Raw genomic sequence first — 23,481 nt, forward strand, 5'->3', positions numbered from 1 at the left:
CCAATTAGCTTTACATAATATAAATATATTATTAAAAAAAGATTTGATTTAGGTTAAAGTTTTAAAAGTATAACAAAAACATTTCACTCTTGCTATGGCGATTTGTATCTTTCTCATTTCTTCTGACACAAGAAAATCAATTATATTGGGTTCACTTTTTTCCTATAAAATATTTAGTTGTAAATGTTTTAAATTTGTGGCTGTATAATAAAATTATACGTTAGCTACTTTCCAGTGTGATTTATATCCTAAGTCTAGTTTCTTCAGGAACTACATTTCCCAGAAACGCTCACAAGCATATCGAAGGCCTACGTCACGTGTGTTTCCAGTTTCCGGTTGAAGTGTAAATGGATACATGACACAGTTGTTTGGGGGGAAAAGCTATCTTCAGGAAAACCGTTAACGTCCACAAATTCGTCAGCGGGATTTTGACATCGCACCGACTGAGAGCTCCGTGTAGATTCGGCCGCGATGGAGGCGGTCCCCCGGATGCCGATGATCTGGCTGGATCTGAAAGAGGCTGGGGAGTTCCAGTTCAGCCCGTCCGTGAGGCAGGTGAGCTGGGTGGGGAGTGGAGCAACAGGGCTGAGGTCGAAAGTCAATTAACAAGGATTATGAACGAAGGGATAACCTTGTCAAGTGGATACCGCTAGCCATAACTCAAAGCAACAGTTGTCGCTACCTGTCGAGGGTAAAAGATTTTTCCAGAACGGGTAGCTGACGTGCTAGCAAAGGTCTGTGTCAGGCAAACCCCTCCTGCTCACTGCCTTTGTTTGCTAACGTTAGCAAGCTGCTTGCTAGCTGGTAATAAGCTAAAAACTCAAGTTGATATTTAGCTTTCAGCTAAGTGGCTAGCTTTGTAGGAATCGATCAAAATACTGCCAACGCGAAAGGCATATGTGAGTATTTCTAGGACTCCTACGCCTCGAGTCAGCCTTCCGACATGAGAATAATAAACAATGATCTCATTGTCACATGCACCTGAGCGAGCGGAGCAGTTTGTACTATTCAAACTATCAGCCTGCTTAATAATAAACACGGGTTTACATAAGCTTCTATAACGAAATACACAGGGAAAGTTGTCACTAAACCTGTGACGCTACTTCTTACCTTAACCGTAAGAAAGATGGGCTATCCTGTTATGTAGCGCATGTTAAAAACAAATAAAGGCATTTAAAAACAGAAACAAACAAAATTGTAGAGGACAAATATGGAAGATAATAACTCTTTAAAAAATAGGAAAAAAGAAAGAGTTTCGGGCCCTTTTTTTTTTTGGTGCTTTCAAATCCATTCTGGGAGAAAACCTTGTTTATGTGAGCGTCCAAGCTTTATTTTTCCCATTGGGCGTTAGAAGAGCCTATTCCTGTATGGTGTCAAAAAGGGATTTCGCTCTTAGCTTGAAAAAAAGAAAATTAAATATTAACGGATTTTTTTTTAGGCCTGCTGCTTCCAAAACTCATCTGGGATATTTAAACTCCAGATCATTTGACTGCTTATTAAAGCTGGTATCATCTTTATCTGGTGACTCATTTGTCTTCCCTAACTTCTTCCTCGTGCACGTAAAAGGACTTTGTCCTCATGACTAAATACAATAATCAGAGGGGTTATATGGTTGGTTTGGTTTGTTTGTTAGCAAATCGTTATGGCACAGAGAACAAAATTGCACTTGTGGGATCATAGTTTCACAAATGTATTTCAGATTTATCTAAGCAAATTCGAGAGATGTTATCTTGATGTTTCCACAAAAATGTCACAAACTGATCTGGATCCAGACATCCTTTTAGGTCCAAGGATTCAGTTCATACATGGTGTGGAGTATATTTTTAGCCACTGTGGAGGTGGAGATGCAGTTTCAGACTTTCTTATTAGTAATTCTTTTTGGTAATAGGAAGATTTATTTTGATTTAATTTAACGACAGAGTGTTTTCTTAAAAAATACTAAGAATGATTATTTTATTATTTTTATTGGCCTTAAAAGTGTAGCCTTTAAATAAGGGGTAGTCGATCAGAACAACATTATTTTAAAATGTATCTAAAATACCAACATTTTCTCTGTTTACCCCAAACTAATGCACAACAGCACATATTTGGCCTGAAGGAGTAACAACGTGACTGTGCCTGTCTTCTTGCTTTGTCATTGTGACCTTTCCATGATTGAATTAAAATTGAAACAAAAGCACTAGTAGAAGAATGAGTATCTGCAGGGCTGTTTACCTCCTGACCTGACAATTACGGTAGTAGCTTAAAGCTTATTGTAGTGCTTATGGGGGACAGTGTGAGTCCTGGCAAAGCATGATGGGAAGTCTTGAAGCTCCAAGAGTCTAAATGCTTGGCTTATGCTCAAGACTAAAGATTAACATAATGAGTTATGAGCCCCAGTTCAAAGACATTTGAATTTTTTTTTCTAAAGAATTTAACCCTCAGTATTAGAGATGATATTTTATTTCTTTATTAGGATTTAACCCTTCATTTAATTTGGTTTTTACCTGAGTTTCAGCAGCACATTCACCTACTTCTTGCTTCTGCTTCTTTTTCTCTAGTTCATCTTGAAGAACTATGGAGAGAATCCGGACAACTACAACGAACAGCTGAAGAAACTGGAGACGCTGCGGCAGGTGAGCACTGTGTCAAAGTATTCTCAGTCAGATTTCTGTGACTCGGACTTGTCCATCGTTATGTGGGTTGCTATTGAATATAGTGGAATTCACTTTTAGGCATCTCCTTGTACCTGAAATTAAGTGTTCCCAACTTCCAGGCATAGTTCACATACGGCTATGAGTCCTTACTGGGATATTGCCGGGGTTATAGTGTTTGTTGCAGGACGCCGTGTTCTGTTGACAGTTCTTCTTTCCCACCATTGCTAAGTGCTTCTTCACAGGGGATCTTTTGATTATTGGGATTCTCTCTCTAACACTGCAAGGTGTATACTGTTCACTATAAAGCACCTTGAAAGGACTGTGTAAATAAAATTGTGATGAATAAACTTGGTTATCACGTAAAGTCATTAATATTTAACCTTAACGCTGACAATCCCAACCAGATAGTAAAAGAAACCTCCATCCAGTGCATCACAACTACAAACTGTCTGTTTTGTGATGAGGTTAAGATCATCATGTATAGTCATATGTGTGCAGTTTTACATTAATAGTAGTATTTCCATGTGGACAGGGATTTTCAATACAAAACATTCTGATACAAGTTATCAATCATATCATAATGAGGCCTTTTGAAGTGTTGCCAAGGAAAATGATAAATTCTGAGCATTAAGCACTGAAACCCATTGTTACATAATTCATCGCTGGGCTGGGTCACAGCGTCTTTGCAAGAGTAATGATTTTTGTAGCTGATTAAACACAACAGAAACACAATGTTTGTGTCTGCTTCGCAGAGCGCAGTGAATGTGACGAGGGATTTCGAGGGATGCAGCACACTGAGGAAGTACTTTGGCCAGCTGCATTATCTGCAGAGCCGGGTGCCCATGGGAACCGGCCAGGAGGCTGCAGTACCCATCTCATGGTAATAACACACAGGAATCCACAGAAACTGTATGGAGTGTTTACACATACCCATCCAACTGCAGTCTGTACTGCTGAACACCAGAGAAGCTTATTTTAGAGACACACTCACTGCAGCTTGCTCGTAGAGAGCAGTGTCAGCACACTGGCTTAGTTGCTGAATGTTGGGATGTGGATAGAATGAATGAACTGACATTAGGCGTGCGAACCTGTACTGCTAAATTCTAATTTAGACTTAATTCAACTGCATTTAATTAATGCAGTCCTTCAGTGTTTTTTCTGTAGTGTCTATGAATACAGTGTCATTCTAATACTATGGTTTAGAAATCAATAATATATGATATTGTTCAGGCATTTGATTCTCTTTAAAAATACTTTTCTATTTTCTTTGGAAAACAGGACTGAAATTTTCTCTGGAAAAACAGTCACCCATGATGACATCAGCTATGAGCAAGCCTGCATCCTGTACAATCTGGGTGAGTCACTTAGAGTCAATAATAGTAATAAACTGTAACAGTTAACCGCATCTGAACATGTCAGTTTAAAAAAACAAAACAAAAAATGAAAAACATGAAAGCAATTGATTGGAACGTCCGATGCTGTCTTGCTCAGTACTGTAGTATTTGTTAAATTATATTTTAATCAGATGGAGCTTCATCCATGAGGGTGTTTGTTATTAAGGGAAAAGAAATCCAAAGCTACATGGCCCTGTGGGAAAAAGTGATTACCCCCAATACATAATAACTTAGCACCAACAACTACAATTTAGCGTTTGCAATAACTCACAATGAGTCTTTTACAACACTGTCGAAGCATCTTTGGAGAATTGTTGTAATTCAGACACATTGGAGGGTTTTCAAGCATGAAGTGCCTTTTCAATGTCGTGCCACAACATCACAGTCAGATTCAGGTCAGGACTTTGACTAGGCCACTCCAAAGTCTTCATTTTGGTTTTTCTTTCAAGTCATTCAGAAACAAACTTGCTGATATGTTTTGGATCATTGTCCTGCTGCAAAAGCCAAGTGCGCTTCAGCTAGAGGTCACAAACAGATGGCTTGACATTCTCCTTCAGGATTTTTTGGTAGACAGCAGAATTCATTATATTTTTTGTCTGCTCCACTTTGTCAGGCAGGGCCTACTTAAGTGATGTCTTGACTGAGAACAGGTGTGGCAGGCGAAACTCAGCTTTCCAAAGAGTTGGGAGTTCGCCTTGTAATCGGAAGGTTGCCGGTTCGAGCCCCCGCTTGGACAGTCTCGGTCGTTGTGTCCTTGGGCAAGACACTTCACCCGTTGCCTACTGGTGGTGGTCAGAGGGCCCGGTGGCGCCAGTGTTCGGCAGCCTCGCCTCTGTCAGTGCGCCCCAGGGCAGCTGTGGCTACAATGTAGCTTGCCATCACCAGTGTGTCAATGTGTGTGTGAATGGGTGGATGACAGGATGTGTAAAGCGCTTTGGGGTCCTTAGGGACTAGTAAAGCGCTATACAAATACAGGCCATTTACCATTTTAATTTATGTCATAACATAATAACTTAATAATAAACACCTTCATTTAGAAACTGCATTTTGTGTTTACTTGTGTTAGCTTTGACTTGTGTTATTTCAGAATTCTATGGTTGACACAAACAATCGCTTTTTCTTCAGGGTGTTGGAGATTTTCAGAAGTTAATGTTAAATATGTACATGAAACCCCTCAGTACCATATTGTATATGCTGTAGGGGCATGCCACTATTGAGCGTGTCACACAAATCACTTCCTTTAAAGAACAATGCGGAGAAATTCAGATAATTTTCAGCTTAAATGCCAATTATTTACTGAATGTGAACAACAAAACCTACAAATTCCACCAAACTTATCTGTGGATTGTCTGCAGGGGCCTTGCACTCCATGTTGGGAGCCATGGACAACAGGGTATCTGAGGAGGTAAGAGAGACACATACATGGGCGCAGAGTAATTCTGGCCATTTTGTTTGCTCACACAGTCCCACTGACTCTTTCTGTTTCATTTTTAGGGGATGAAGGTGTCCTGCACTCATTTCCAGTGCTCAGCAGGAGCCTTCTCCTACCTGAGAGACCATTTCAGCCACAACTTCAGTGTGGATATGAGCCACCAGATTCTGAACCTCAACATCAACCTTATGCTGGTAGATTACACACCTACATGCGCATGCATAGATTAAAATACACACACACACACACACACAAAACAAATGAGTGTCCTTAACCTTGGTCCCTCTCGCAGGGCCAGGCTCAGGAATGTCTTCTGGAGAAGTCCATGTTGGACAACAGGAAGAGTTTCCTGGTTGCTCGCATAAGTGCTCAGGTTGACTTCTTACCATTAAATATGAATCATATAGTCATCATTAATTTTAATATTAAATGCTAATAACTGCGGCCCTGTTGCTACAGGTGGTGGATTACTACAAAGAAGCGTGCAGGGCTCTGGAGAACTCGGAGACGGCTTCCATGCTGGGAAAGATCCAGAAAGACTGGAAGAAACTGGTTCAGATGAAGATTTATTACTTTGCTTCTATCGCGCATGTGAGTGTTTATGGGGCAAATTAGTTCCCTACATGTATGCACTTGTTTGTGTGTGCTGAGTTTGGTCTCAGTAATTGCTTTCGCTTCTCTCAACAGCTTCATATGGGAAAACAGGCAGAGGAGCAGCAGAAGTATGGAGAACGGGTAGGACCAACACACAGATGCATTATTTATTTTCCACTGTCAGGGTGCTGTGGTTTATATTTGTGCAGTCATATTTTGCTGCATTGCTACTGATATGATTAAAAATCCCACGAGAGGAATTAGTGCTGATATAATTTTAAAATTTTCCCATTTTCTAATGTTATTAATACATTTAATTGTCTAACAGTTCAACTGAAATAAAGACAAACAAGTATTTTTTCTTTAACTAGATTAGAAAGGGTATTTTTGTCTTATAATCTCTACTAATGCACATGTATTGCTCAAATTGAGGGTTTCCAGCTGATCATTTTCCTTACAGCCACATCAACATAGTGAGTCCGCTGTGGTCTGATCTTTCGCCTAAGTTGGTTTTTCCTGGTTAGCACACGTATGGAAGCCCACCTGGTGCTGCAAATCTTTGAGTGGCGAGCTGGTTCAGTGGTTAGCAATGTTGCCTGAACGCAGGAAGGTCCTGGGTTCATATCAAACGGGGCTTTTCTGTGTGGTGTTTTCCTGTTCACCATATGCCTGTATGAATTTCTTCTGAACACTGTGGCTTCCTCCCACATTCAACGAACTCTTATTTGGTTGTTGGTGATTTTAAAGTGGTTAAAGTGCACACAGCTCATAGTGCTTTGAGTGGCAAGAACTCTAAAAATGCCAGCTCGTCATCGCTTAAAAAACTGTTGTTTTGCATTTCTTGAAATACACTCTTTGACCTTTTTTTTTAACATGTCTGTATGCTGCGTATAAAGCTGGGCTAGTATGCAGCTGAACTAGCCTAACTGTAAAGACAGTGACGTGACATTTTTTTCCACTGTTCTCAGGAGGTAATAGGATATTCTTTATCTTAATCTTAGTAAGAATGTGAAAATGAGAAAATATCACACTATTAACAAACCAATACCTATGACTAACATTTGGTTTGTGGGGGTTGGTGGCGGCACATTAGAGCACAGTGGTTATGTTACCTCATAGATTTATTTATGTTTAAAAACAAATATGTAAGAATGAAGACTCTTCCTGTCTTACTGGCATCCTGCCACCAGGAACTAGTGACATTAGTGACATGTACCCTTTCCTGACATCCTGGGAAACTGGAAAGAAACTCTTTCCTTCTTGGTACTAATAAGGGAATAGTTTCTTTTAATCTGAATTAAACATGACATTTGAGTGTCACAATGGTTAGTTTTATTTTAAATTTTAGAGGTAAAACTGTTTCAGTTAGTTTGACCAGTTTCTTAGTTAGTTTTGTTGAGTCATGTTTATTTTTCTGTCGGTTAAATGGCTTAAATGCTCATTTTCCCCCACAGTTGGCTTACCTGCAGAGCTCCTTGGACAAACTCAATGAAGCCGTCAAACTAGCAAAGGTACTACTTCTCTCTACCTTCCCGGCAATCCATGCTTAGGTCGTTTTAGTGTGACTTGAACTTTCTTTGAACTGTTTTCACACTTGAACTTCAAATGTTTTTGGGAGAATCAAATTTTCTGAAGTTGTCTTTGCAGACATGCATCATACAGATGCATAGACCTCCTATTACTGGAAACACACTCTGTGATTTAGAAAAAAGATGTTCAATCACTCGTTCTGAATTCTCCTTTTATCCTACTACAACCAGGGACAACCTGACAGCGTGCAAGAGGCCCTGAAGTTCACCATGGATGTTATCGGTGGAAAGTGAGCAAAAACTCTTAGTTAACAGTTACGGCCACTTCATGATCATCAGCGGTTTTTGAGCTTTTTTTTTCTTTGACCTTGCAGGTTTAACTCTGCCAAAAAGGACAATGATTTCATTTATCATGAGACTGTTCCGTCTCTGGAGACTCTAGCCTCTGTAAAAGGTAACAGGAAGCATCAGTATGTTTCGCTCAGTCAGTACATGCAAAGCTGGTTTTGCATATAGGGTGTTGCAAATATGTATACACTGTGTATGAATATGTTTTTGTATATCTTCCTTCATTTTTATCCTGGTGTCGTGCCTTTGTTTTCTGTTTTCCTTGGATATAATTATTTTAATCATCAAGTTTCACTAAGTAAAATTCATGGATTTTAATGTATATGTAGTTTCTAAAGTAGTTTTGCATGTCATGTTATGCTTGGCCAACAGTAATGCACAGTCAAAGCTAATATTAGCCAGTTTTTATATTTAAATGCAAAAGTTGACAACCATTTATTCTAGATTAGGCCCTTTTTGAGAAATAAGCCGTCAATTAATTGAATTATGTTCAGTTCAGTTCAATTTTATTTATATAGCACAAATTCACAAACGGTCATCTCAGGGTGCTCTTATTGTAGGGAGAAGATCCCACAATTTTAGAAAGAAACTTCAACAATTAGAAAACCCCCTATGGGGGGAAAACTCGCCGGAAGTAACCTCCAGCAGAACCAATCATCTGCTGCGACCAGTTTGAGGTGATAGGAAAGAGCAGAAAGCAGAGAGAGACAGAATGAAAGTTTAATAACTACTAATGACTAAATGCAATAAAGTGATGTTTTGAGGGCAGAACATGATTCTCTGTTTTGAAACAGACCAGTGGCCAAGCAGTTTTTTCAAATTACGTTGGGGTATCAGTCTACTTTATTGACTGATTAAACTGCTTTTTCTTGGTTGGTTAATTTTCCCATAACCAAAGTAAGTGATTTACTCTGTCATAATACTGCAGACATTCTTAAATATTCAGATTTGAGATGTTACCAAAGATTTTTTTTTTGTGAATATTTTTATTTCATTAAGACAAACTTATGTTTGTTGAATCAAGTTGCCCCACATTTGGGATGTAAGAGTAAAATTAGGTACAAGTGATGCTAAAAAGTAAAATGACAGTAGTCTCTTCTTTTGAATGCATTTGGTTACATGCTCTCCTTTTATGCTCATCTGCGCTTTTACATAAATGTTTTTTGTCTTTCTAGGTGCTCCTCTGGTGAAAGCTCTGCCGGTCAATCCCACCGACCCGACTGTCACTGGACCAGACCTTTTTGCCAAACTGGTGCCCATGGCTGCCCACGAAGCCTCTTCTTTGTACAGGTAGGCTCCCTCTGTGGATGTCAAGTTCATCCTAGAAATGGGAAAATATCCGCAATCATATTTTAGTACGTTATTCATCTTCATTTTTATATCTTATGTATTTTTTTTTCAGTGAAGAAAAGGCCAAGCTGTTGAGGGATGTGATGGCTAAGATTGAAAGCAAGAATGAAACACTAGAGTGAGTATGATGTGTCATTAATTTTGCATTCAAGTGGTAAACGAACTAAGGCTTACTCAATATCTCTCTTTCCCCCAGTTGAATTTTAAATAAGAACCAATCTTGGTACAGCAAAACTTTTAATCTATACCCACATTAAATACTAAAGTACTTAAAATACTAGGGTTTTGTTTTAAAGATTCTGTTGCAGTATTAGGTAACTGTTATTGCCTCCTCCTTCTACAGGCAGTTCATGGACTCTCTAGGCTTGGAGCCAGAGTCTGTAGACAACCTCGATATGTACAACCACCTTCCTCCAGTCCTGATGGAGAAGTGCGCTGCCCTCAGCGTCCGTCCTGACACCGTCAAGAGCCTCATTCAGTCCATGCAAGGTGAGTGCCACAGGCAAGCACAGCAGACCTAACAATTGCAGTTGCTATCTTTTATTATGAGAGTGCACAGAGGTTACACAGTGAAGACGCAAAACCCTCGAATTTCAACAGCTGGAATTGTTTTTCCCAGCTACAGCAGCTGGTGCTCAATAATTTAATCAAACACTTTGATTTAGAAAAGCTACATTCTTATGAAACAGTTGTCTCCTAATTGAAGCAATTGAGTGAGTAGGTCATCCGATGACAAACAGCGAAATTGTGGGTCATTATTAATAATTTGCTGTCCCTACAGCAAATTATTTAAGTGAAAGCTCTTCATTAAATCCAAAGCTGAATTGAAGATTATTTCATGTCACAACATTAAAATATTGCTGACCTTTAACTGTCCTAGCGAGTGGTGTGTGTCCATAATAGTTTGCACAAATATGCATGTACAAAATTAAGCATGCATGATCTCTTGATAACTAAAAGCCACATTTCCCCCCCCAAATTTTTGCAATATTTTCATGACTATTCATGTCCTCTCCTGCACAGTGCTCTCTGGTGTCTTTACTGATGTGGAGTCTTCACTGAAAGAGATCAGAGATGTGCTAGAGGTGGATGAAGCAGGTGAGCGAGCCCTCCAGGAAGTTGGTGGCCCTGCTGTGGGTGAGTTGCACCCAGCTGCCCAGGGCCAGGCTCTGGCTGAAATCCGCAGAGACCTTGAGAAGTATATGGAGGCTCATGAGAAGGCCAGTTTTACCAACACGGAGCTCCACCGGGCCATGAACCTGCACATCAGCAATCTGCGTCTGTTGGGGGGGCCACTGGATAGTCTGAGAGAAGCCCTGCCACGGCCACAGCTGAGTGAAGGTGAGGGCTTTTTGATAATGAGAGGTTACTGTAATTTTGCAAGGTTTAGTAGAGCAGATAAAGTCATTAGGGTCATTTAAAGTCACCCAAGATTTTCTGCTCTTCAAAGTTAAAAAGTTTAGATAATTACTATAAATATGAAACCTAGTTGTATATTACTTTTATTGTAGCATTACAGTCAGGGCTGCGCATTAATGAATAATGGAAAGTCTTAAGATTTAGGTCAAATGACAAAATCCAGTATATGTTTTAATATGTTTTAGTAGCTAATTTTTTTTATTAGTTTAAATCAGTAAGCCAGCTGACTGTCCGGTGACTAAGGAATTATTTTCTCTTAAAAAAAATGCCGGAAAATAGTGAGCAATGTCTTATTTGATACCCTACAGCTTAATTGTTTATTTTTTAACTGGTCAAACTGTGAATATGATTTTGTTTGAGTTGTGAATATAAACACATACGGTACATGCACCTGTGTCTGTGCAGAGGAAGTAGCAGGTCTGCAGTGCATGAAGCGGATCCTGGGAAAGGTGCAGGAGATGAGGGAACAGAGAAGCTCTTTGGAAAAACAGCTACGTGACCTCATCCAGCAGGATGACATCACATCCACCCTCGTCACTACGGAGCGAGCAGACATGAAGGTGTTTGGCAAAACACATTTGCAACCACGTTACACTGTTATTTGTTTAAGTTGCTAAATAAATGCTGTCGTGAGAGACTTATTAACTTGTGTCTCTCCAGCACATATTTGAGGAGCAGCTGAAGAAGTACGAACAAGTAAAGGTATACATCGACCAGAACCTCGCAGCGCAGGAAAACATCTTGAAGGCTTTAACCGAAGCCAATGTTCAATACGCTTCTGTTCGGAAAAGCCTGACCCAGACTGAGCAGCAGTGGAACACAACTATCCAGGGACTGGTGGGCTCATATGAAGCCTACGAGGACCTGATGAAGAAATCACAGGAGGGAAAAGAGTTCTACGATGACCTGGAAGCTAAAGCATCACGTCTACTGGAGAGGGCAAAGGCCCTGTGTCAGACCAGGGCAGAGGAAAGGAAGCCCATACTCGAAAAGTAAGGAAGACATTAGAATAATATTTTAAAGCTTTTTGAGTACTTTAATTATAGTCAACAAATCACTAGTACTTCATGTAGTAGTAACTTATAACTACTTGTAAAAGACAAATGCTATCCACATTTGTGATTTTTCATGCTGTCCTCTTTGTGTTGGCCGTTCCTCAGAGAGACCCAGAAAAAGCCACCAGCGAGGCCGACGGCAGCTAAGCCGTCCCTTAAGCCAAAGGATGTTGACTCCACCTCTTCTGGCCTAGAGGATCCAGAACTGGCCCAGATCAATGCGGCCATCTTGGCCTTGGGAGGTGACCTGCCTGAGGATCTCCGCAGCCTGCCTCCTGATATTCCTTCCCTCCCTCGCACTGCAGCACATCTGCCGGGTCCTGATGCCTACATGCAACCTGGTGCTAACTTGGGTGGCACCTCTCTGCCTTGGCCGGCTGCTTCAGCTGCTGGTCTTCCATGCTTCCCTGCTAACCTGCCACCTCCAGAACTCCTGGCACGGATTGCTCAGTTTCCTACTGCAGGGACTCATGCAGCACAGGGACCCCTGCCACGTGGGCCCCTACCACAGATGACTCCACAGAGGCCTCCACAAATGCCACCCCAGGCAGGGCTCCCTAGCTATCGGCCTCCCCCTCCTCAAGCTCCCCAACCTGGCCATGTTGCCCCTGTCCCTGTTCGACCTTCAACCACCACGGTGGACAGCATCCAGGCACCTATACCCAGCTACACCCCCACACAACACCACCCTGTCCCACCTGCAGCCTCAGCTGGTTACACTGTGCCTCCACAGATAGGGGCATACCCCCAGTTTGTTCCCCAACCGACAGGTCCCATTCCGGGTATAGGCCAGACTCCCCAGTCCCAACAGCAGAAGCATCCACAGCAGTACCCCCAGCCAATTGGACAACCACTCCCTCAGGGGTACCAGCCTGGACCAAGGGCTGTTCCTGGCTCTCATCCTCTTCAAAACCAACAAACCTACCCACATCCATATATGCCCCAACAGCCTGGTGTTCCTCCCCAGTACCAGCAGGCATTTCCAGGTCAGCTACAGTCACAACAAAATGGCTTTCAGGCGAAGCCTCCAAGAGGCCAAGGCTACCAGACTCCACAGGGCTATATTCAACACCCTCAAATGATGCCAGGCTCCATGCCAAGGCCACCTCAGATTACACACCCACCAGGACCCCCATCTTCTCAAGCAGCACCCCCTGTATCTCAACCCTACCCACCCCATTCCAACCAACAGATGCCCCAAGCACTCCCTCATCAACACATGCTACCACAGCACCAACAGGTCTCCATGCCCCCCGGTGCCCAGCAGATACCGCCTCACCCACAGATGCAAATACCAGGTGGTCCCAGAGCACCAGCACCCCCCACAAGTCAGCCGATGCCTCCGGTTTCACAAAACTACATGCCCTCAACGAGCCAACCCATTCACTCTGCAATGCACCCACAGATGCCTCCTGTTTCACAACCCCATATGGTTCCTGGTCCTCAGGGCCACTTGCCAAGGGGGCCTATGCCTCAAATGCCCTCCAATACACTACCCCCACAGCACCACCATCACCCTGGACAGCCTCCCATGCCAAATATGCCGCAGCAGCCCATGCGGATGCCCAACCAACCCCAATCTCAGCTGCCTCATCCTGGGGGCGTATGCTACCCTGGAGCAGCGCCAATGATGCCTCAGCAGCCTCTGGCACCACAGCCTGCTGCTCCGCAACAACCTCAGGCTCCTCTTTCTATGACACATCCACAGCCTTCAGCTATGTATTCTCCAGCTCCAGGACCTAATGTACCTTCAAGTGCCCCACAGCCACCCACTGCCATAGGCCCACATGGTATACATGCCCCACCTACTCAGCACATGATTCAGCCCACTCCTGGAGGCCCTATAGTATCACAGCCACCCAACAGTATCCCACCTTCCCCTTCACCTTCTCCCTCCCCTGCACCCTCTCCAGGTCCGTCTTCTCTAGGTCTGAACCCTCAGCAGAGGCCCGCTACAACCCCGACTCCTGGAGGCACAGCCCAATCGACTCTTCCCTCTCCCTCTGCTGTTTCTTCCTCCACTTCACTGTTTGAACGACAGAACTCAAGCACAGATGACCTCCTGTCCTCAAGTCCAGAGAGCCAACCGGGAGGCACCAAGGCCCCCACTAATGTTCTCCAACCCACCAAAGCTGACCCTCAGGATGGGGAGCGTAGAAAGAAAAGCTCCCAGGGAGTTCTCTTGATCCAGGGTGACCCATACCAAGCCCCAGAGCGTGTCGCCCGCCTTCACAGTGAACTAGAACGTTACAGAGCCCAAGTAGATTCCCTGGAGAACCCCTCAGAGAATGAGGGAGGGCTTTCTGTGCTGGATGCCCGCTGGAAAGAGCTACAGGACCAGCAGGAGAAAGATGCTCGCCAGCTTTCCATTGCTATTGCCCGCTGCTACACCATGAAGAACCGTCATCAGGACGTAATGCCCTATGACATAAACCGTGTGGTGCTACAGTCAGGGAAAGATGACTACATTAACGCTAGCTATGTGGAAGACCTGTCACCATACTGCCCACGCCTTATTGCCACGCAGGCTCCGCTCACCGGCACAGCAGCAGATTTCTGGCTGATGGTGTATGAGCAGAAAGTGTCACTGATTGTTATGCTGGTTTCGGAGCAGGAGCTGGAAAAGGTACAGAGTTTAGTTTGCACAGTGGAAGTATATAATCTGTACATTACTATTTTTCAGTAGTGTGTAAAAATGTTTTTTACAAGAGAACTTAAAGTTTTTTGTGTTTGTTTTTTGTTTTTTTTGTTTTCTCAAATAAATTAAGCTACACATCATTAAATTAATTTACTTTGTTGTTTGTGTGTTTAACATCTTTCCATATCCTCACAGGGAAAGGTTTGGCGTTACTTCCCAACGGAGCGTGGCCAGCAACTCTCTCAGGGACCAATAACACTCAGCCTAACAACACAGAAGATGACACCAACACACGTGGAGCGCATGATCAGTCTGCAGTACCGTGACCAAAGCCTAAAGCGGACTGTTGTCCATCTCCAGTTTACTTCCTGGCCAGAGCTGTAAGTCATCTCTTTATATTAAAAACTGTAGATAAAGACTTTTCTTAGTCAGCCTGGCAGTGCAACGCAAGTACATCAAATATTATTTCTTCATATCCCATTAGGGGCCTTCCTGATAGCAAGAGCAATCTGCTGCGGTTCATCCAAGAGGTTCATGGACACTACTTTCACCAGAGACCCTTACATACACCTGTTGTTGTGCACTGCAGGTGAGCGTATTTCTGTGGCTGTCCATTCCATTTACATACAGGGAATTTCTTCAATGCATGTAAATGCTCCTGGCCCTCCGGGTCATAGCCTTCAAGTGTAGACAACACATAACACACGTGTACTGTTTTTGCTTCCTGCTGATAAAAGACCAACTAAGTTTTGATCCTTGTTATTCATTTTAGCATCTCAGTTGTTGTTAATCAGTCTGTACACTTTTTGTCTCAGCTCGGGTGTTGGACGCACTGGCGCCTTCTGTCTGCTGTATGCAGCTGTTCAGGAGCTGGAGGCAGGAAATGGGATCCCAGACCTTCCACTGCTGGTGAAGAAGATGAGACAACAGAGGAAGAACATGCTACAGGAGAAGGTAAGAAAGAGATGGGACTCTGATGTTGTGTTTAGGATTGATCTTTGTTGTCGCAGGTTTAAAGTTGCAATACGCAAAAATGTACATATAGACAACAGAAAAAGCTGATTGTACATTTCAAGGAGTTTAAAACCTAAATTTTAATTAAGCATTATGAAATAAATGAAGAGTTGCACAGAACACTTTGCAAAGTGCTGCTCAAAAATCCTAAATGTAGAAATATGTGACTATGCTGACAAAGTACATCATGAATCAGGCACTGCTGATGAATAGCTCTTCATATAGTACACACTTTATATCATCTTTCGGTCTGCCTCCAGCTCCACCTGAAGTTTTGCTATGAGGCTGTTTTGAAGCACGCCGAGCAGGTTCTTCAGCGCCACGGCATCACGACCGCCACCTGCAGCAAGAACACCAACTCTGCAGCCACAAAGGTTTGTCATTCTTCTTATACTGTCCTTTCAAATAAGTTCAACTGGTTAGTGGCTCACAAAGCACCATAAAGGGAAAGATATGTTGCTGCTGATTAATAATCCTTTGAAAAACCATAGCCACGCAGCTTGTAGGTGACAGAATGTCACATACATATATTTACTGGAGCCAATTTTGTTCAGTGTTGTGAGCTATGCAGTCAAAACTTTACTCACCTCTATTGTAGATTTCTAGACATGGACTTCTGAAATGGTTCTTAAAACAAATCCCTAGCATCTCACATCTAATTGCACAACTTTAATCTGACTGTAACCCTCTAATTGTTTACAGTTTTTCACTCCTGATTGTTCCCAATGAATTGTGAGTTCTGGTTAGTTGAGGTACTGAAGGTATTTGTTTTTTTTTCTCTGCATCACTTCTTTCATTTGTATTTCTTAAACACCTCTCTCTGTTTTTCTGAAGCCTTACCCGAGACAGGAATCTCAGCAGGATATTGTCCTCGGCGGTGACATGCCCATCAGCTCCATTCAAGCCACCATCGCTAAACTAAGCATCCGGCCTCCAAGTACCACAGATGCAGGCATGGAGGCTGAGGAGCAGGTCGGCCCTCTCTTACCTGCTCTTGACTCACTGGGGGACATCCAGCAGCTCCAGGATCTCTGTCCTGCCACAGATCCACAGCCCCCATCCTCCTTAAGCCCGCCTCTCACTTCGCCCACTGCCTCTCCTCCACCACCCAACGGGCTTGATGCCGTTTCCCCTTCTTCTCTGCCAGCACCCAACCATCAGCCAGTCCCAGAGGCTCCGCCCAGTGTTCCTCCTGCTTCCTCTGCACCGGCTCCTTCATCTCTGGAGCTCCTGGCCTCGCTGACGCCTGAAGCCTTCTCCATGGACGGGGTGGGTCGAGGGAAACAGCGGGTGACTAAACAAAGCTTTCTGCAGCCGGCAGAAGGCCAGGGTCTCCACGGAACTCGAGGGGACGAAGGAGACGACCCGCTCAGTAGCCTGGATCCCCTCTGGAGCCTCAGCAAGCGTTGAGATGAAACTATAGATTTCTGCTTTTCACCCACTCTACCACCAGGTGTCAGTGATGGCCTATAGCGCTTTCTAATCCTGCTTTAAAAAGAAGGAAAACAAAACAAATTGGCTTGGAGATATTTTAGTGGTTGATTACCAAGATGTGCCTAGTGGCAGATTGTAAGGGTTCAGTTTTGAAGATTGAAATGTGTACTTTGCACTGCTTTAGGGGTGTGAGGCTTGAAACTAAAAACACTTGCTTCTCCTTCAATCACTGATGGCTTCTGGGACCAGAACACTATGCACTCGTTGGTATTATCTTCATTCTTTGCTGCTTTTCTTTTTACGTGTGTGGTGGATGGAAGCATGTCTGCTCTTCCAGCACCAAACCTGCGCTCATCTTATAAAAAAAAAATCCCAGCATGCACTCCACTTCACAGGCGCCTCACTGTTGGTCATCAAAGCATCGCCAAGGGTGTGACATCGCTTGGCCGCTCTGTGATTATTTAATGGCTGGAATAAAAGATGAAGTTGCAGGCATGTGGAGGCACTCCCAACTCAATCAGTGCGTACAGTTCAGTTTTTATGTTAACAGAGGAGCATACAAATCAGCACGTCTTAACAAGTTGATTATTTTTCTTTGTAACACTGTAAATATCTTAAACCTAGAATATTACAAAAATTGTCCTTCTGGAATTAAAAAAAAGATACTAATCATTCATTATTGTAAAATCTGAAATAAATCCAGTAGACAGTCAACCTTTGTGGTATCAAAGCCTCTTTATTTGAAAATTAGTACAAAGTTTTGCGCTGTTACAAAATAGTAAACAAGTTACTACAGCCTGCGTAGATTGTAGCCAGCCAATGAGGGGAGAAGGCTGGAGTGGATGGGGGGGGGGAGGAAAACACCTGGGGATTACATTTGTTTATGTGCTGCGATGCTTTTTACAGCAATCTAAACAAAAAAAATATTAAGTAAGAAATGTTACACTGATTTGTATTTGCAGCTGGAGGAGGATCAAACAAGACCCACAACATCTCTGCCATTCATTGTGAGGATGCAGCTAAAGATTTATTTTAACCTAAATGATTAAAAAGGTCGCTGCTGCATCCACAAATTCTTGATATGGTGCCGTGACGGCTGAAACGAGACGGAAAGGTATGAAGCGATCTAAAATTAAAGGCATAGTTCATCTTTATAAACAGAAACATTCAGAAAAAGCAGTGACTCAACTCAATCACCACACCAACCCACCTTCCTATCCTTCAGCTTTAAAAGAATAGTTTGACATTTTAGAAAATGTGTGTACGCGCTTACTGGCAGAGGAAACTGATGCTGCCACAAAGTTTTCGTTTGAGTAACACGGCACAAGTTCTCGTCTTTCTTATATATAATTTCTCGACCTTTTGACTTTGATATTTAGTAAACACTGTTAAAGGAAACTGTTTATGTGCAGATAAACTAAGGCATGAGAGAATCAGGGTCACATTTCTGAGGAACTGTGCCTGCAACACTACACTTGGCGATTTCTCACCGTTTTAGAAATGTAAGATTTCTGTTTTACAACACTAAAATATCCTCAGCATAGAGCCCCTGTGATCACAGAATAGTACAACGATAAAACGGCTGTTTTAGCTCTGACAATTTCTTTGAATATAGAGTGTAATTCCTTGACATCTCAGTGCTGCAGTTTTCAGACCAACTTCTCAGCAAGCAGAGTTAACTGGAGTTGCTAACCCAGTCACTGTGTACATTCGGCAGTATTTAACTCTGCAAGAAAGCAAATACAGGTTCCCAAAATATCAAACTTGAGCTTTAATTCACATTTCTAGAAAACACATGTGAAACTGAAATCTAAAAAAAACAAAACATTCCCCCATTTCTAAAGCTTTCAACTAAACAAAAACCACAAAGCTAATAAATCAACAGCCACAGCAGCAAGATCACATTACTGGCCTCTGTGATGGAGGTGCCATTTGTCTCAGAAGTTGAAATGTGAATACTGATGCTACAGTTGGAAAAATAAAATAAAAAAATATATAAAAAAAAAAAAATCATACGATAATCATCAGCTTGTTTCTGGAAAAGAAACTCTGGTCGCTGCATCCGAGAGGAACAAGCGCTGCAGTCTATATGTCACGTGCGTGTTTAACAGCGCTGCAGGTCCAGTTACATCCGACTCTTCTGCATACAAGCTGAAATTGCAAAAACAAAGTGCCTAAAAATGTGTGTGAGCTTGTACATCAGAGGGTTAGAGATGAAAGGAGTTAGTGTTGTGACCGCAGGGATCAGGTGCAGGTCTTTTAACGGATTTTCTGAGACGACATTCAGGACATACAGAGAAACAACAGATGACAACTGGGAGAAAATACATTCTGGACACTGTGGATGTTGTTGGCATCAGAGAAAAATCTTTAACCTGCAGGATTGCATTCTTTCTACCCAGAGTAAAAAAGTGAAGTTCAGGCACAGACTCAAAAACGAGGGGGTTAAATGTTGAAAAATGCATTGCTTTCATAAATACTTGGCTTGTTGAGTTTAAGAATTTAACAGTTTCAGTATTGACAGGATTTTCACCTTGTGTGCAGAATAAGTACAAAAGGCTCTTTACTCGATGTTCAGACAGAAGCTTCATATTATACACACACTACAAAACAATGATTGACATGCATTGCTTTTGTCTGGTTTCTTAAGGCGTCTAGCAAGTGTTTGAAAACATTCATACCTGACAGAGAGCAACCGTATGACTAATAGTGGAAAAACTGACTGAAAATACTATTGACATTTCCTGTTTAGTCCAATTAAAAAGACTTAATTAAAAAATGTGTGATATAATACTGCGTGTGTTTCAGGAAAAGATTATCTGAACAGTGTCACATGTGTCAGGTCCAAATTTTGAAAAGGTTATATCTCAAACCCATTCCTGATGTGAAAAATCCAACATCAATACTGCAAACTGTTTTAAAATGTACTAGTATTATGCAAAATTAGGGACAGGATGCATTCACTGTTACCTTCCTTCAGATTTTTACCAACTGGTCGCTGAAAAAAAAGAAAAAAAAAAAAAAGAAAAAAAAAAAAGAAAGAAAAGAAGAACAGGTTTCAGGACAAACTCTGCTTAAGCGTGCATCAACAACATACCAAAACCTAAAAATATACACACAGTATATCTAACGTGATCCAAGTAGTCGACAAGGTTGTGTCACCCTTTGTGGCTTGAATTAAAGATTGTGGATTAAAAATGATATCAGGTGACCAAGTTATGGCTAAATGGTGATTAAAAAAAAAAAAAAAAAAAAAAAAAAAAAAAAAAACTCTCTAAAGCATAGAATGCATTTATATTAAAAAAAAAAAAAAAAAAAAAAAAAAAAGCAACATCAGTCATCCAAAATTCAAGCTATTTGAAAAATGGAGGTAGCCTGATGAAGGTGTAACACACTGGGGAAAAGCAGCCCCTCATACAGCATCAGTAACCCCAGAGTCAGAGGCCGAGGATGGGGTAAAGGAGGAACCCTTTCTGCCTCCCTGCGGCCTCCAAATCTACAAACACACGTGTTTCCACCTCAGTGTTACAAACAACCAAAAGCCCAGTGCTGCCAAACAAATAAACACCTTCTTACATTTAAGTCACCTTTTCCACATTATTATGGTCTTATTTAAAAGTTGTGATTAGTCATTCATATACAAACTGTTACTCAAAAAGGGAAAAAAAAAAAAAAGTATCGCTAATAAATAATAAATGTAGACATAAAAACAGCCCCCTCTGGAGGTTTAGTTTATACAGTAATCATTGGTTCTCCCTCACACAAACGCACACATAACCAATCAACTTTTGTTCTCAGCAGTTTTACTATAAAAAGGGTCTAAACTCATTCAATCAATCTCTCTCTCACACACACACACACACGCGCTCAATTCATCCCCGCAGGCGATGGACCTGTCGAGCTCTCTGTGGCTGCACTTCGCTGTTGAGCGCACGGCACAGCAGGAATATTAAAAAGAAAGAAAACAAAACAAAAAAGAGGAGCTCTATGGTCCTCCTCTCTGGGTGGGTGGGGTCACAAGCCTCCCCCCGCCCTGTGTGAGCAGCATAGAGGGCAGATCTGCAAAAACAAATGTGCGTGCACAAAAAGCACAAACTCAGAACTGGCGAGCTCCCTTCAAGTGAGAAAAATCCAACCTTAACCAAACTCGTGACCTTCCGTAACGTCAGCAAGATGGCTCTGATAAAACGCAGTAGGTTCAACGGCCAGTTTTTCCTCATGATATTCAGACTTTAAAACACCTCCCTGTTAAAACAGATAGTCTTGTATCTAATGATCGCACATCATCCAAACGCCAGAAGCAACGAAACAAAGCAAAAACTGGATCCTTTGACTGTTCCCACTGATAGCTGCCAGCCCTTCTCAGTCCAGTTTCTCCAACACCGAGGGAACGTAGACCAAGCTGAGCTCGCTGCCAAAGTCGCAAACGATGGCGGCGTTGTCCAGCACCAGCAGCTGCCGGACACCCTGACCGTCGCTACTCTGACCCAGGTACACCGTCTGCAGCAGGTCGCCGAAATTCAGGTCCCAGAAGGAGACGCAGCCCTGCCCCCCCGTCACCAGCAGAGACTCTGAGATCACACCCAGACTGGCCCCGCAACCCACCTCCTGGTGGGAAGAAAAGAGAAGCTGATAACAGACTGCTGTGTAACGCATTTTAAGGGCTCCAACTACTGTTTGTATTCTTGAGAAATTAAGCTTATCATGTAAAGGATTAGAAATCAGGACATTTTTGGAAAGCTTTTTGTGATGACTAAGGAGAGTTTCTTTAGTGTCTGTCAGATATAGAGACACAGCCGAGTACTATCACACTGAATATGGCCAGTTGGGTATGCAAACAGGAGCCAGTTAAAGGGAGCTAAACAGTTGGAATTTTGGAGTTACAGGGAATTACACTGTTGAAAAAATAATAATTGCAAAACACCTGTCTGATGCCAGGTTAGGCTTTAGAGAGTTAAAGAAATAAAGACGTGAAGGAGACTGAGCACAGTACCTGCTGTATTGAGTACAGCTTGATTCCAGTGCTGCGGTCCCAGATACAGATGAGGTCATCCAGTCCTGAGCTGATGACACAAGAGGTTGTACACACCAGCGAGGTGACATCACCACAGTGACCGTAAACATGGCTGACTCGGCTCCCTGTCAGGACATCCCACAAGCAGATGGCGCCGTCCTGCCCACCGCTTGCTAGAACCATCGTCTGAGAGGAAAGAGTTTGTAATTGAGAGTCTAATTTACTGTTTCATGAAACAACTTCGTGGTTTTACTTTGGTAATTCCTCTATTTTGACCCACGGTTTTTAGAGAAAATATTCACCAATGCCTCCGTTATCACAATATGAAATGTTACGAGACGCGGGGATATTGCTGACCTGGTCTAAGTAGATGGCTGTAATCCCTCCAGAGTGACCTTGCAGGGTAAAGAGGCAGCAAGAGTCCTCCAGTCGATAAACCTAAACAGCACACGCAGATAAGGATGATCTATTAAAAGCACTATCACAAAGACTGCTTTTGGAGTTTGCTCATATTTTTTATTTTATTTTTTTTACTGCCAGTAAGATCCATTCTATTGAGTTTAATGAGAAATCAAAACAATATTTGTTGTACTTGAAATAAAAAGGACAGAGTGCAGGTCTGTTACCCGGACTGTGTGGTCTTGGCTGCCAGTGACGACTCTGCCGGCAGCTGCACGAAGCACCGTGATCGGCTTTTGGTGAGCACACTGTACGGAGCGTGTGAGCTGGCAGCTGATCACATCCTCACTGCTGTAACAGGGAGACTGAGGCATGCTGCTTCGCCCAGGGGGACCTGGAGGGAAAAATTATTTACGTGAGGAAGAGGGGGAAAAACAAAAAAGGAAAAAAAACCCCCCACAAAACTAGAAAAACCCTCCACTTAGGTTTACCTCATCTCATTTTCTTTTTAAATTAAAAAACAAACAAAAAAAACAAAAAAACAAAAAAAACTCATACTGTACATTTTTCACCAATTAAAAATCTAACTCATACAACACTGATGCAGAAACATTTCAAGCCTCACCTCTGTACTGCAGCAGACCCAGAGGTTTGTTCATCTCAACAGTGAAGAAATCCAAGGACCCGTTCAGCCTAGCTGCCACAATTCTGGGAAGGAAGAGACACTCCGAATAAAGAACAGCCGCGCATAGTAGCCACAAGTAGGATGACACACTTTTGAATCTCTGTCAGTGTGCCCAAGGGCAGCTGTGGCTACAATGTAGCTTGCCATCACCAGTGTGTGGATGTGTGTGTGAATGGGTGGATGACTGAATGTAGTGTAAAGTGCTTTGGGGTCCATAGGGACTAAGTAAAGCGCTATACAAATATAGGCCATTTACAATTTACAGCATACATCTGATGTGTTACAATCTAATGTTATAGAAGCAAGTAACATCTTTTAAGAGGTTGGAAAATTACATAAAATAAAATAAATTAGTGTGCCATTAAAATGACCGAAAAATATTTTTTGCCGATTTAGAGCACGTATGTGTTTAACCTGTTGTTGAGAAAGGCCAGAGCTGTGATCCCAGAAACACCGTCTTCATTGCTGCAGCGTAGCCACCCTTCCACTGCATCCCACAGCTGTAACCAGATGCAATTGTACAGTGATTCTAAACACCAG

General features: G+C 42.4%; 2 protein-coding genes across 10 annotated transcripts in view; one reads left to right on the forward strand and one right to left on the reverse strand.

The window, feature by feature from the left end:
- Window positions 1-341: 341 nt before the first annotated feature.
- ptpn23a (protein tyrosine phosphatase, non-receptor type 23, a) lies at window positions 342-17,557 on the forward strand. 2 transcript variants are annotated; one of them, XM_085292522.1, is made up of 24 exons: window positions 342-555; window positions 2,541-2,615; window positions 3,389-3,516; window positions 3,915-3,991; window positions 5,386-5,435; window positions 5,525-5,656; window positions 5,755-5,835; window positions 5,922-6,053; window positions 6,150-6,197; window positions 7,511-7,567; window positions 7,817-7,875; window positions 7,960-8,039; window positions 9,109-9,223; window positions 9,336-9,401; window positions 9,627-9,772; window positions 10,307-10,624; window positions 11,108-11,262; window positions 11,363-11,694; window positions 11,863-14,383; window positions 14,591-14,775; window positions 14,880-14,984; window positions 15,211-15,349; window positions 15,670-15,783; window positions 16,244-17,557. In XM_085292522.1, exons 1-24 carry the CDS (start codon window positions 472-474, stop codon window positions 16,817-16,819), a joined length of 5,775 nt encoding a protein of 1,924 aa, XP_085148648.1. In that variant the 5' UTR covers window positions 342-471; the 3' UTR covers window positions 16,820-17,557. The 2 variants fall into 2 exon arrangements, with proteins under 2 accessions (XP_085148648.1, XP_085148649.1); XM_085292523.1 differs by having other exon boundaries at window positions 342-551.
- Window positions 17,558-17,559: 2 nt separating this feature from the next.
- scap (SREBF chaperone) overlaps window positions 17,560-23,481 on the reverse strand; it is a 37,679-nt gene continuing 31,757 nt past the window's right edge. For all 8 annotated transcript variants that reach the window (XM_085292531.1, XM_085292530.1, XM_085292532.1 and 5 more), the window contains 6 exons: window positions 23,356-23,441; window positions 22,882-22,964; window positions 22,484-22,650; window positions 22,215-22,295; window positions 21,837-22,043; window positions 17,560-21,451 (listed from right to left, as the gene is read on the reverse strand). In XM_085292531.1, the coding sequence (XP_085148657.1) occupies window positions 21,206-21,451; window positions 21,837-22,043; window positions 22,215-22,295; window positions 22,484-22,650; window positions 22,882-22,964; window positions 23,356-23,441 (870 nt within the window). In that variant the 3' untranslated portion in view covers window positions 17,560-21,205. The remainder of the gene's footprint in view (window positions 21,452-21,836; window positions 22,044-22,214; window positions 22,296-22,483; window positions 22,651-22,881; window positions 22,965-23,355; window positions 23,442-23,481) is intronic.

Source organism: Mchenga conophoros, linkage group LG11 (assembly GCF_057382185.1).
Source record: "Mchenga conophoros isolate Kocher_MC1m ecotype Shallow Benthic linkage group LG11, M_conophoros_male_GT1.1, whole genome shotgun sequence".
In the NCBI taxonomy this organism is placed as follows: Eukaryota; Metazoa; Chordata; class Actinopteri; order Cichliformes; family Cichlidae; genus Mchenga; species Mchenga conophoros.